Source organism: Colobus angolensis, unplaced genomic scaffold (genome assembly GCF_000951035.1).
Source record: "Colobus angolensis palliatus isolate OR3802 unplaced genomic scaffold, Cang.pa_1.0 Scaffold194, whole genome shotgun sequence".
In the NCBI taxonomy this organism is placed as follows: Eukaryota; Metazoa; Chordata; class Mammalia; order Primates; family Cercopithecidae; genus Colobus; species Colobus angolensis.
The window spans coordinates 950790-964118 of NW_012115088.1; the positions used below are offsets into that span (position 1 = coordinate 950790).

The 13329-nt window shown below is 48.8% G+C and overlaps 2 protein-coding genes across 4 annotated transcripts in view; both read left to right on the forward strand.

Moving 5' to 3' along the window:
• Positions 1–1693: 1693 nt before the first annotated feature.
• Positions 1694–13329, forward strand: part of RRS1 (RRS1 ribosome biogenesis regulator homolog (S. cerevisiae)) — a 16635-nt gene continuing 4999 nt past the window's right edge. For 2 of the 3 annotated variants that reach the window (XR_001001627.1, XR_001001628.1), the window contains exon 1: positions 1694–3056. Coding sequence is in view for 1 of the 3 variants with exons in the window: in XM_011940889.1 (XP_011796279.1) it covers positions 1810–2907 (1098 nt within the window). In the remaining 2 variants the exon portion in view is untranslated. Of the gene's footprint in view, positions 3405–13329 lie in introns of those variants that run through there. The other variant, XM_011940889.1, reaches the window with a different exon arrangement.
• Positions 5147–13329, forward strand: part of ADHFE1 (alcohol dehydrogenase, iron containing, 1) — a 37891-nt gene continuing 29708 nt past the window's right edge. The window contains exons 1-2 of the mRNA XM_011940888.1: positions 5147–5243; positions 12812–12849. Of these exons, the coding sequence (XP_011796278.1) occupies positions 5185–5243; positions 12812–12849 (97 nt within the window). The 5' untranslated portion in view covers positions 5147–5184. The remainder of the gene's footprint in view (positions 5244–12811; positions 12850–13329) is intronic.

Here is a 13329-nt window from a genome sequence, read left to right on the forward strand (position 1 = left end):
CAACAGTGCCTCTGATACTCAAATGTACATCCTAGTCACCTACAGATCTTATTAAAATAAACGTTCTGATAAATTACATCTAGAGTGAGGCCTGAGATTCTGCATTTCCAACAAGCTCCCAGAGGATATTATGCTGCTGGTATGCAGACCACACTTTAATAAGTATCAAGAGCTTGGATGACAATCAGAGAACACATCTACAGACTTAAAGCCAGAGTTAACATATCTCTTGTTCTTATACTTCCTAGCTACATAACTTTAGATAAGTCATTTCGCCTCTCTGAGCCCTCCTTGTTTCATCTGTGAAAATAATATAGTTAATACAATAATTAATAACATAGTTCATACTAATAGCTAACACATATTGAGTTCTTACTATGTAGCAGGAACTAATGTTTCATGTTTGTCAATTTATAAATAAGGCTTTAGGTCAAACATCCTCTCCAAGTAATTGTGACCTGATACCTGACTGTAGGCCATTTGACTCAAGAACCACTGCAGAACACCATGTAGCACTGCCTCTTCAGCTTAGCTCCCAGAGCCTATGAAAACGAAATAATAATCGGTATTTAGCTAACTTGTATCGAGTACTCATATGCTCCAGGCCCTCGTTTAATCCTCCCTTGGAAGATATTAACTCATTTATCTTATAACCACCCTAGGAAGTATTTTTATCCTTATCTCACAGGCCTTAAAATGGCCTCAGCAAGTAAAATTGCTGAAGGACCAGCAGTGGCACAGTCAGGATTGGAACCTAGGCAGTGTAACTGCAGAGCCTGGCGGAGAGTGTAACTGCAGAGCATGGCGTAGTTTCAGCATTGTACTAGACTGATTGAACTAGAGTAGGTTCTGTAACTGCAGAACCCCGGAGCTCTAAGTCAGCTAGCTCGCTAGGGTCGGTGCACACCTGCGCCCACTCGGGACAGCTTCATTGCCAGAGCCACTGACTCCCAAAACAAAACGAATCTTCTACAATTAGCTCTGTGTGTATCTGTGGGATGTTATCTTTCTCGTGCCACAACTAGGAACCCTGAAAGCAAATTATGACTCCGGTGAAACAATTTGGCCCTAAGAAGGGTGATTGTCTAAATATCTTCACAACGGATTTACACAGAAATTGTAACATGCACTTGATTGGAAACCCACACCACAGGCAGTCCCAGGAATTTGTACTCGCCCTGGTCCTGGACCGCCCCTCCGGATTGTGCCCCAAGACTGTCCCTGGACCACCATCCTACCACCACACCCTGAACTGCCCCCCCCAGGACCGCCCCTTAGACCGCCCCCCAGGACCGCCAGGAATTTGTACTCGCCCTGGTCCTGGACCGCCCCTCCGGATTGTGCCCCAAGACTGTCCCTGGACCACCCTCCTACCACCACACCCTGAACTGCCCCCCCCAGGACCGCCCCTTAGACCGCCCCCCAGGACCGCCCTCTCTAGACCGTCAGCGAGATTGTCCCAGGACCGCCCCCTGGACCGCCCCCGCGCCCCGCTGCATCCTGGGAATCGTAGTCCCAATCCTGCTCTGGAACTAGTAGTGCCGGCTGCTGGCGCCAGCTCCGCCTCTATCAGACGTCAGCCTAAAGGTCCCGCTTCTAATCCCATCATCTCTCCATACCGCCCTCTGCCGGCCTTTTCTCTGGTTGCCCGGATGGCGAGCCGGTTCCGGGCGCTCCGGAAGCGAACCTTTCTTTTCCGGATTGGGCATCCCGGCGTCTGCACGTGGTTATGTTGCCGGAGTTTGGGCCGCCGCTGTAGGAAAAGTAACTTCAGCTGCAGCCCCAAAGCGAGTGAGCCGAGCCGGAGCCATGGAGGGCCAGAGCGTGGAGGAGCTGCTGGCAAAGGCAGAGCAGGACGAGGCAGAGAAGTTGCAACGCATCACGGTGCACAAGGAGCTGGAGCTGGAGTTTGACCTGGGCAACCTGCTGGCTTCGGACCGGAACCCCCCGACCGGACTGCGATGCGCCGGACCCACGCCGGAGGCCGAGCTGCGGGCCCTGGCGCGGGACAATACGCAATTGCTCATCAACCAGCTGTGGCAGCTGCCCACGGAGCGCGTGGAAGAGACGATAGTGGCGCGGCTGCCGGAGCCCACCACACGCCTGCCGCGAGAGAAGCCTCTGCCCCGGCCGCGGCCACTTACACGCTGGCAGCAGTTCGCGCGCCTCAAGGGCATCCGTCCCAAGAAGAAGACCAACCTGGTGTGGGACGAGGTGAGCAGCCAGTGGCGGCGGCGCTGGGGCTACCAGCGCGCCCGAGACGACACCAAGGAATGGCTGATTGAGGTGCCCGGCAATGCCGACCCCTTGGAGGACCAGTTCGCCAAGCGTATTCAGGCCAAGAAGGAACGAGTGGCCAAGAACGAGCTGAACCGGCTGCGTAACCTGGCCCGCGCGCACAAGATGCAGCTGCCGAGCGCGGCCGGCTTGCACCCTACCGGACACCAGAGTAAGGAGGAACTGGGCCGCGCCATGCAGGTGGCCAAGGTCTCCACCGCCTCTGTGGGGCGCTTCCAGGAGCGCCTCCCCAAGGAGAAGGCGCCCCGGGGCTCTGGCAAGAAGAGGAAGTTTCAACCCCTTTTCGGGGACTTTGCAGCCGAGAAAAAGAACCAGTTGGAGCTGCTTCGTGTCATGAACAGCAAGAAGCCTCAGCTGGATGTGACGAGGGCCACCAATAAGCAGATGAGGGAGGAGGACCAGGAGGAGGCCGCCAAGAGGAGGAAAATGAGCCAGAAGGGCAAGAGAAAGGGAGGCCGGCAGGGACCTGGGATCAAGAGGAAAGGGGGGCCGCCCAGCCAGGGAGGGAAGAGGAGAGGGGGCTTGGGAGGCAAGATGAATTCCGGGCCGCCTGGCTTGGGTAACAAGAGAAAAGGAGGACAGCGCCCAGGAGGAAAGAGGAGGAAGTAATAGTTTCTCACCGTCAGACCCGTCTGAAAACCAAGGACTATAAATACTAAGTGTTAAGTTCTAGGTACTTGTACGGGGACTCAGAAGGACCTGGCCGCTCCCTTCATTGAGTTTAAAGGGACAGGATTGCCCTTCCCTCAAGAGAGTATGTAAGTGTTGGACTGCAGAAATTAATGTTTTTCCCACAACCGAGACTTTGGCTGCAGATTAAGAACTTATTTGAGGATTTAAGAATTAGGGAAATAATTTGGTAAACCAGGAATGAGTTCTATTCTTAAACAGCCTTTTTTATTTTTAACTTTGGATATAGGGTGAGGTAGTGGCCATATTTCAGACTTAGATTGACGTATATGTTTCTGCATTATTTTTACAACAAGCTTGTGTATCAGAGCGGGGGGGTTGCGGGGAAGGGAAAGAAAACAGTTTCAGAATTGGATAGGCAAGTGACTGTTTTAAAGGTTAAGTAATAAAGATGTCTTATCTAGTGTGGCTTTTAACTTTCTGACTATTGGGTAGAAATTGTACATGAAGCCAGTTACCTGGATACCTGGTACAGATTATTTTTGTTTACTTTCTAAAAAACACAAAGCAGGCCGGGCGCAGTGGCTCACTCCTATAGGGTCCCAGCACTTTGGGAGGCAGAGGTGGGCGGATCACCTGAGGTCAGGAGTTTGACACCAGCCTGGCCAACACAGTGAAACCCCATCTCTACTAAAAATAAAAAAATTAGCCGGACATGGTGGCTGGTACCTGTAGTCTCAGCTACTTGGGAGGCTGAGGCGGGAGGATCGTTTGAACCTGGGAGGCAGAGGTTGCAGTGAGCCCAGATCATGCCACTGCACTCCACTCCAGCCTGGGCAACAGAGGGTCCTCAAAAAAAAAAAAAAAAAAAGAGCAGTTAAATTATAATAGTTGCAGTGAGACCACTTTCAAACTTATACTTCTTTTGGTATCAAATATAATATTCAAAGTAGTAAAACCAATGGCTGTTTTTTGAAAAAGATTTTATGCTTTTCAACACTGAACACATGGATTTCCTGTAAATGATCAATTTGGGCTTCATTGACTAATGGTAACAATCCTCATTAATCCAGAAAACACTTAAATCTCTCTACATTTGTATCCCCAGTTGTGTGTGTGTGTTTATGTGTGTGTGTTTGTTTTTAAGCTTGACGTAAGGTATAGTTTTGTTTGGGGAAGAAAGAAACAGACCCATAAGATTCTTAATTAAGATATTATTATCGTTTTTTTGTTTGTTTTTCAGTTCCGGGGTACATGTGCAGAATGTGCACGTTTGTTACATAGGTAAACGTGTGCCATGGTGGCTTGCTGCACCATCAATCCATCACCTAAGTATTAAGCCTCTCTGCCCCCTTCTGTCCCCTGCCCCAGGCCCCAATGTGTGTTGTTCCTCTCCCTGTGTACATGTGTTCTCATAGAACATTATTATCTTTTGATTCAGTTGTCAAGTTCGCCTGAGCTGGTTTGGTTAGGAGGTGAAATGCTTATGTAGTTGTCCTTGGTCTTCTTCCTGTCCGTCAGTCTCTTCCAGTTTGATCTCAAATTCATTTCTATAAAACTTAATATCTCCTGTAAAGGATTCAGATTTCATAGTAACAGATTACTAAAAATGCACATGTTTAGTTGTTACTGCCTTTGGATACTTTCTGATAAAGTTGAGCTTTGTCGTTAATCAGCTTTTCCACTGGGGCATGGAAGATATGGCACTGCCAAGCCCTCCCGGAGCATAGCCTAATCATGGCAAGTTTTAACTATTGATGAAACCATTTTGCTTTCGTGAAAAGCAAAGCCATTCACACAGTATTTAGCAAAGACCCTCGGGCTCTGCTAGGTTCTTGTTTACTGTTAAAACAGTTTAAAGGCAGGGTCTTAATCACTTACAATACTCCCAGAAGGGAAAGTCATATTTTAAAGGATTCACAAATCCTTTAAACAGGGAAAAAGAATGTCCCTGGTCCTCTCCCTTTCCCCAAGTCCTCCACATGTGAAAAATAGAGGATAAGTAAAGAGATTTAACGCCGGACCCGAGGCCCTGTGGAGCAGTTACCTTCTAGGGCAATGTCAAGGATGGATGGTGTGAGTGTCGCTGGAGCAGCTGGGGTCTGGTTCTTACTCCGTGGGAAAATGGCCCTGAGCCCGACTGGGCTGGGGCTTAGACAGGTGACCCGGCAGAGCGGGTGGGCAGGCGCGGCCTCCGTGATTGGCCGGCGAAGGGGGCGGTGTAGGACCCAGGGAGGGTAGAGGACTCCCAGCGCCATGGCCGCAGCCGCCCGGGACCGGGTTGCGCACTTGCTGAGGCAACTGCAACGCGCAGCGTGAGTGCGGGGCCGGCGGGCGGGCAGGGGACCGCAGGATGCCACTGTGCCCACGCAGCCCCTTGGGTGTGACCCGCTCGGATCCTGCGTAGTCTTCTCCGCTTGCTTTCAAGAATTCGGGGAAAGGGATACCGCCCTGAACTTCCACCGCGCGCCAGGCGGAACAGCCAGGTCACAGAATGCGCGATGCAGCCTTTACTCTGTCTACCGTTAAGGAAACTGAGGCCCAGAGAAGACCTGGTCCCACATCGTAGCAGGCAGTGGAGAGCTTGGCATGGTGGCCAAGACAAATTCATGTATGCAGTTGATACATATTTATTGGGCATATATTACGTGCCAAAAACTATTCTAGGTTCTGGGGATACAAAGATGAAAGGCTCTGGAGCAGTTTGAGGTCTAGTGGGGAATGGGATGAGGGGACGAGGCTAAAACCGGCCACAGCAGACTGGGTGTAGAAGGGAAGGACAGATGTGAGAAGTCTTGGCACATACAGGGAGTCAGGGTTTCAATGTTATGACAGGCCTGACTCCCTGCAGAAATGCGAGGTACATCCTGGTCACCTGACAAATACTTGCTGACCATGCAAGTGCATAAGTCTGTCTGGGAAACATGGAAAATTTTGAGCTCACAGGTGGAGATCAGTAGGAGGAAAGGCGAGGGACTGGAGAGGAATGTCAAGCAGAGAGAAGAGCAACACCAGCGATGGAGATGCAGTCCCAGGACACAAAAGTCAAGTAGGCCTACCTTCATAGGAAAAGACAGCTGATAAAAGACCATGAATAAGAATATAGCTAATACCATGAGCCAGGCAGTGTCCTACACACTTTGAATGGACTATCAGTATAATAGTAACTCTAATCCTTTCACTGACCCTGTGACATATGGTATTGTCATCCTCATAGATACGGAAATAAAGACATGGGGAAGAATTTGTCCAGCGTCACACAGCTAAGCAAATGGCACAGTCATAATTTGAACCCAGATACTCTGGCTTCCCAGTCCTTGTTCTCAGGCCTGTACTAAGGAATTTGAATTGTGTCCTGTAGATAATGGAAAGCCATTGAACAGTATTTCTCACCATGAAACACTGATACCTTAAAATGTCCCATAACAAAAGAATTCCATGGCCAAATACGTTTGGGAAGCTCCCTACTGCTGTATTGCCCTCTTGGAGAATCAAAATATACATTAGACATGCAGGGCTCTAAGAAGCTACAAAAAAAAAAACTAAAGCTGTGTTGAAATTTTTGGTTCTAAACCTGTGTCATAGAATTCTTTGTCACACAACACCATTCGTATCCCATGGAATCAGTGTCACACACAGAATGTTTTCGAAACGGTTGCATGAGAAGGGAGTGTGGCATAATCAGAACTATGTTAGCGCGTTCTGGTGGAAATGTGAAGAGGAAGGACTAGAGGTCATTGTCCTGCTCCAGTCTAAAGATAATGGCTTCATGCACGGAGAGGCAGTTCCTTGGGTAGATAGAAATGTTGAGAGGTTGGTTAGAATCCACAGGATTTTGTATCTGAATAGTTAAGAGTTGAGATTTCTGGCTTGGGCACCAAGTAAACAGTGGGCTCATTTACCAAGGCAGGGACTGTAGGAGGGTTAGTATTAGGAGGAAGATGGCAACTTCAGTCTAGGGCATTTTGAGTTGAGCATGCTTCTGGTACATTCAGATGGAGACCCTCAGTAGGTGATTGAAAGCATTGTTCTGGGGCTCAAGAGTGAGTTGGGAACAACCCATCCATGTGTACAGAGGACAGTTGAAGCCTTAGCAAAACTCTAACCTAGAAGGAAACAACTGAAGGTGAATTCCTGGGGAGCAGCACTGCCACAGCAGGAGTAGCAAGATGGTGCTTTCTTCTGCACGTGCTTATTTTTCTAATAGGGTAAACATTCTAAAAGTGGGAGATTTCCGATGAAAATCCTGGAAAATTGGAAAGTGACATCATTGGGCCCATGTTTCATCAGGGAAAAGTGGTCTAGGGCGTGGGGTGATGTGTGGCCACCTCTATAGGACAGAGCATGCACTCTGGGCTTCTGCCCAATGCATTCCGTAGAGCAGCTGCACTGACAACTGAATGGAGGGGAAAGAACCAGCACTGAAGAAGACAGAGGCAAGGTGTGGCCTGGCCAGAGAGGTTGTGGGAATGCCCTGGAGGGCAAGAGTCATATTCTCTCTCCAGATGTGCAGCCCTTAGCTAGGCAGGGTGGCGGGTGCCCGTGGTCCCAGCTACTCAGGAGGCTGAGGCAGGAGAATCACTTGAACCTGGGAGGCATAGTTTGCAGTGAGCAGAGATCAGGCTGCTTCATTCCAGCCTGGGCTACAAAGCAAGACTCCGTCTCAAAAAAAAAAGATGTGCAGTGCAGCCCTGCTTTGGCTGTGTTCTCTCTGGGGTACAGCAGGGAACAAAACAACCTAACCATGCCATGCATGGGGCACAGGGGACAGATGACAAACTAGTTAGTAAAATTGAGAGTACATTAGCTGTTGACAGTTATTAAAGAGAACATAAAGTGGACTGGAACATTGAAGGAAGGGATGCAATGTTTGAGGTGTTCAGAGCAGCCCTCACTGTGTTAGTTTCCTACAGCTGTTGTAACAAATTATCATGAACCTGGTGGTTTAACACATATTTATCTTCTTAACAGTTTCAGAGGTGGGAAGTCCAAAATTAGTTTTACTAGGCTGAAGCCAAGGTGTGAGCAGAGCCACACTCCCTCTTGAGTAAGGCTCAGAGGTGCCGCAGAATCCACTTACTTGCTTTTTTCCAGCTTCTGGATCTGTACCTTCCATTCCTTAGCTTGTGGGCCCTTCGTCCATCTTCACAGCTGGCACCCATCTTGCTTCAGTGCTTACATTTCTGTCTTTCGGGTCAAATCTCCCTTTGCCTCCCTTTTATAAGGATATGAGTGATTGCATTTAGGGCCCACACAGATCATCCAGGATAATCTCCCCATCTCAAGACATTTTTTTTTTTTTTTTTTTTTTTGAGACACAGTCTTGATGTCACTTAGGATGGAGTGCAGTGATGTGATCACGGCTCACTGCAGTCTTGAATTTCTGGCCTCCTCAAAGATCTTCCCACCTTAGCCTTCCAAGTAGCTGGGACTACAGTGCACACCATCATGCTCAGCTACTTTTATTTTTTGTAGAGATGGAGTCTCACTATGTTTCCCAGGCTGTTCTTGAACTCCTGGCCTCGAGTAGTCCTCCCACCTCAGCCTCCCAAAGTGCTAGGTTTACAGGTATGCACCACAACACCTGGCAAGATTCTTTTTTTTTTTTTTTTTTTTTGAGATGGAGTCTTGCTCTGTTGCCCAGGCTGGAGTACAGTAGTGTGATCTTGGCACACTGCAACCTCCACCTCCTGGGTCTGAGCGATTCTCCTGCCTCAGCCTGCTGAGTAGCTGGGACTACAGGCACACACTACCACACCCAGCTAATTTTTGTACTTTTAGTACATACGGGGTTTTGCCATGTTAGCCAGGCTGGTCTTGAACTCCTGACCTCAGGTGATCCGCCCTCCTCGGCCTCCCAAAGTGCTGGGATTACAGGTGTGAACCACTTCGCCCAGCCAGGATTCTTAATCATATCTGCAAAGTTCCTCTTACCATATAGGGTAACATTCACAGATTCCAGGATTAGAACCTTATCTTCAGGAGCGACTACTCAGCTGACCACACTCACTGAGAAGGTAATGGTTGCAGAAAGACCAGTGGATGGAGAAAGCAAACCCTGTGGCTTTCAGGGAAGGTACGCAGAGGTGAAGCATACCTGGGTATGGAGCAGAGTGAATAGTGGGGAGATGGGAGTGTGGGCCAAGGGTGACCCCAAGATTTTCTGGCATGAACAACTGGAAGGATGAAATTGCCATTCGATGGGGATGGGGAAGGCTGTGGGAAAAGCAGGCTTGAGAGAACACCAGGAGCTCAGTCTTCCATAGGGAAAATGTTGATGCTTCATAGACTTCCAAGCACAGATGCCAAGTGGGCAGGTGAACCTGGAGTTCAGGAGAGATGCCCAAGCCAGAAAGATAAATTTGGAAGTCATCAACATCAAAGGTATTTGAGACCATGAGACCAGGAGAGGTCACTAAGAGACTGAGTGTGGAAAGAAAAGAAAATGTTCCAGGACTGATCCCTGAGCCCTCCAGCGTTTGGAGTCAAAAATCATGAAAAGAAATGAAGCCAAGAGCAGCCAGTGTGGTGAGAAGAAAACTGAGTGGTGCCCTGGAAGCCAGGGAAGAACATGTTTCCAGGAAGGAAGGCGTAATCAGGAGAATGCCGCTGACACGTCGAGTACCGTGAGGACAGAACTGAACTGAGCAGGGTGGTTAGCTGGGTAGAGGGCATTAGTGAGCTGGGAAGTTGGTCAGTTGAGTCGGGATAAAAGGTGAAGGCAGGAGGTTCCAGAGGGAATGGGAGAAGATAAATCAGAAGAATGAGTATAGCCCGCTGAAGGGAAGGAGAGAGGTAAAAGTGGGAGTGGGAGAGGAACGAGGAACAAGAGGTTTCTGGTTTTGTTATATAAGATGGAGGAAATATGCTTATGAATAAGCTAAAAAAAATGCTGGTTACTGATGGATAATGTCTAACAGGAAGGGGGATTTTGATGATTTAGAGGAGAGAAGGGAGAGCTGCTGGCAGTCCTTGAGTAGATGAGAAGGGATGCAATTTAGGGAATGGGAGACAGATTGGCTTTTGCTGAGAGTGTGGCTAAGAGGTAATCAGCGATATCAAGAGGGAAGCCAGAATAATGGGGTCAGAGCCAGGAGGGTAGGTAGATGAGGTCCAGGTCCTTGCTCTCCCCAAGCCTCACTCTGCTTCTCTGAAGGAGTCCAGAGAAGCTCATTAGTGCCTTCAGGCCATCCTAAGAAGGCAGGAACCCACAGCCCGGTTCCCCCACTCCAGTTCAGGCCCTCTGTCTTGGCATGCCAGGAAAAGAGAGGAGAGGGTCATGAGAATGAAAATGTCTACATTTACTTATTTATTCATTTACTCCCTCATTTAATCAGTACAAAAGATTTACTTTGTGCCTGGCACTTACTTGGTGCTAGCCACAGGGGATAAAGTTGTGAGAAACAGTAGATCCTGCCTGGGCATCACTGAACTCACAATCCACAGGCAGATAGAAGCAGGAAAACAGCACCAGTGTGGTACATTTTAACGCAAAGGGAGGCTCCAGAAAGGGTGTCTCTCTGCAGCCTCGGGCCTCAGGGAAAGCTGCCCAGGGGAACTGACAGGAAAGAACAAAAGTTATCCAGAAAAAGGGAAGGAACGTATGTTGCAGGCAGAGAAAATAATAAGGACGAAGTTCTGGAGGAGAGAGAGAGACTGTGGCTCATGCAAGGAAAAGAAAGAAGTTAATTTTTCCGGGAACCCAAACCCAGAGATGGAGTGAGTTGACGGGCCAGTCAGGCAGGGGCAGGCCTGAACTTTATATGAGAGCCATGGGGAGCCATTGAAGCAGCTTTAAACAAGGGAGTGATATTCATTGGAAATACGCCCCGACTACAGTGTGAGGAATAGAGGTGGCAGAGGTGGAGCCATGAGAAGCCAGTTGGGAATTTGGTAGTCATCCACATGAGAGGTGATACTGGAACCAGAGAGTGGCAGGGTCCCAGGAAAAGTGGGTGGAGTTGGGTAGAGACATGTTTGAGGCCTTGGTGCATAATGAGCTCTAAAGGGTGAGGGAGGAGGAAGGGTCAGAATGGCTGAAGGCAGCCCAGGACAGAACCTAACATTTAAGGAATAGGCAGAGTGAAAAAGGAGCCAGTAAAAGAACAATTAGAGGAAGCCTAGGCAAGTAGGGCTACTGGAAGCCAGGAAAAAGTTCCACCTGCCCAAAAAGGTGTGACCATGCATTTTATGCTACTAGAGTGAGATGCTACCAGGTCTGAGAAATGAGGACACAGCCGGACAGCTGGACTTGCAGACACAGCAGCCTGATTTCAGGGGCCAAGGAATGTGTCCGAGACCCAGAAGCGAAGCCAGCAAATGTAGGTCGGGAGGAGAGAGAGGGAGAGTGAGCCCGCCACAGAGGGTAGGAGGTGGAAAAGTTTCAGGCGCAAAACTCTTCAATAGGCTGAAAAAGATTGAGTGAGGGGGAGAACTAGGAAATACAGGACAGGTAGAGGTCCCAAGAAAGCAAGAGGGGACAGGATACAAACCGCGAGTAAGAAGTAGAAATAATGAATTGAGATAGCCTCAGAGCTTGGGGAAGAAAAAAGGGGGGGGTGGGGGGTGGGGAGGAAGCAAGTGCTCCCAGGAGCGTTCACTTTGGAAAGCTTTGAGTTTGGATTTTTTTTTTCCTTCCCTCTACCTCACTTTTCTTGTCCTTGGAGGGTGTAAGCAGGGAAAGTCCTCCAACCAAAGCCCACCGTGAAGGGACACGCCTGGCCTGGCCCGCGTCCTCTTCCCCGGCTCGCGACGGGGACCACTAGATGGCGGCCGCGACTCGCGCCAGCTCTCACTCGCCCCCTGGTCTGCTTTGACTTCACAGTTCGAATTTTTGAGATCTGGACGGCCACTGAGATCAACCCTTTTCCTTCTCCCCAACCTTCCCCCTCGGGTGTTTTAATTCCAGATTTGAATTTTTGGCGGGGAGGAGGAAGTGATGCACTCAAGTATCTACCGAGACCCAACCACTGGACAAGGTTCTTTGCGCAACCCAACGAAACATAAAACCGTCTTCCTAGCCTCGATCAGAGAGGGAGCAGGAGAAAGAGAAGCCAGAGCAGGGACTGGGACTGTCCAAGAAATAGGAGACAACCAGGACAGGAAGGGAGACCAGAGCCAGGGGAGGGAGGGTTTCCAAAGAGGAGGACGTGGGAAATCGATAGAGAAACCGACTGAGAGAAGTGAGATGCGGTGGCGGCCTTGGAGCGCGGGATGCGCCGGGTGTGCGCGCTGCTGGGGGCGCTGGGGAGCCGCGCGGCGGGAATGGAGGAGCGCTCGGAGCCCGGGGCTGCAACTGGGTAGAGAAAGGTGTGGACCAGGGAGGTCTTTGGGTCCAGGAAGGTTTCCTGGAGGCTCGGGTCTAGAGCCTGCTTGAAGAAAAATTAGCCACCTTGAAGACGCTGGGAAATATACAAGACAAGTTCCCAGCATAGGGTAGTAAGTAAGAAGAGTCGCACGGGTAGAGTTAACCTTGGGTCGATTTGGAGACCAGGGACCCTAACCCAGCTCCTAACCCAGCAAGAGCTGAGGCCTCATGGAGACCAGGGACGCCCATCTTAAACTTGCATGTACCCCCAGAGCGTTTATCTCAGCTGCCCGCAGGCATTTGATAGGAATTGCTTGAGTAAATGAATCCATGAAAGAATAATGCTACAGCGCTGGGAAGACGCTGAGTCAACTTTTTGTCCATCGTTATTTCCGGGTCTCTATGTATTTTTTCTGTTGTACGGTGTCTGCCAAGAACTACCAGTTTGATAGCATCTTAGCACTAGACTGCAATCTGAGTTAGTTTAAGGCTTTTCATTTTTGGTCTTTATTTTCACCTTTGGTTTTTTTGTTTGTTTGTTTGTTTGTTTTGTGCTGTCGTTTTTATTTTATCTAGGTGCCAGTGCCCAACTCATTCTCATACTTACTCCCAAGGTAATACTTCTGTATTTTTAAACTAGCCACAATTTTGGTTTCTGCATTTAACATTATAATACATTTGGGTAGTGTATGTAAAGAAAACTAAGGCATGTGAGAGCAAGGTCCATGAAAACAGTTACCATTTCACTGTGAAATTGATAACATGTAACTCTATACAAAGTTAGCTGAATGTACACTACTAATCACGTGTTTGTCTCAAATATATATTTAATGCTACTTATAACGCTTTTCTTTTTTAATTACTTGCCAAGTCTAAAAATGCACAGATAGGATTTTAAGAATGTCTGAGTTCGTCAGACAGAATTAATCAAGATGAAGTCTTTGGAAGGTTCTAAAACATCTCTAAAAACTAGAGGTTAAAGAACAAGGTGGTTTTTAGAAAGAAAAACAAAACTTGGCCGGGCGCGGTGGCTCAAGCCTGTAATCCCAGCACTTTGGGAGGCCGAGACGGGCGGATCACGAGGTCAGGAGATC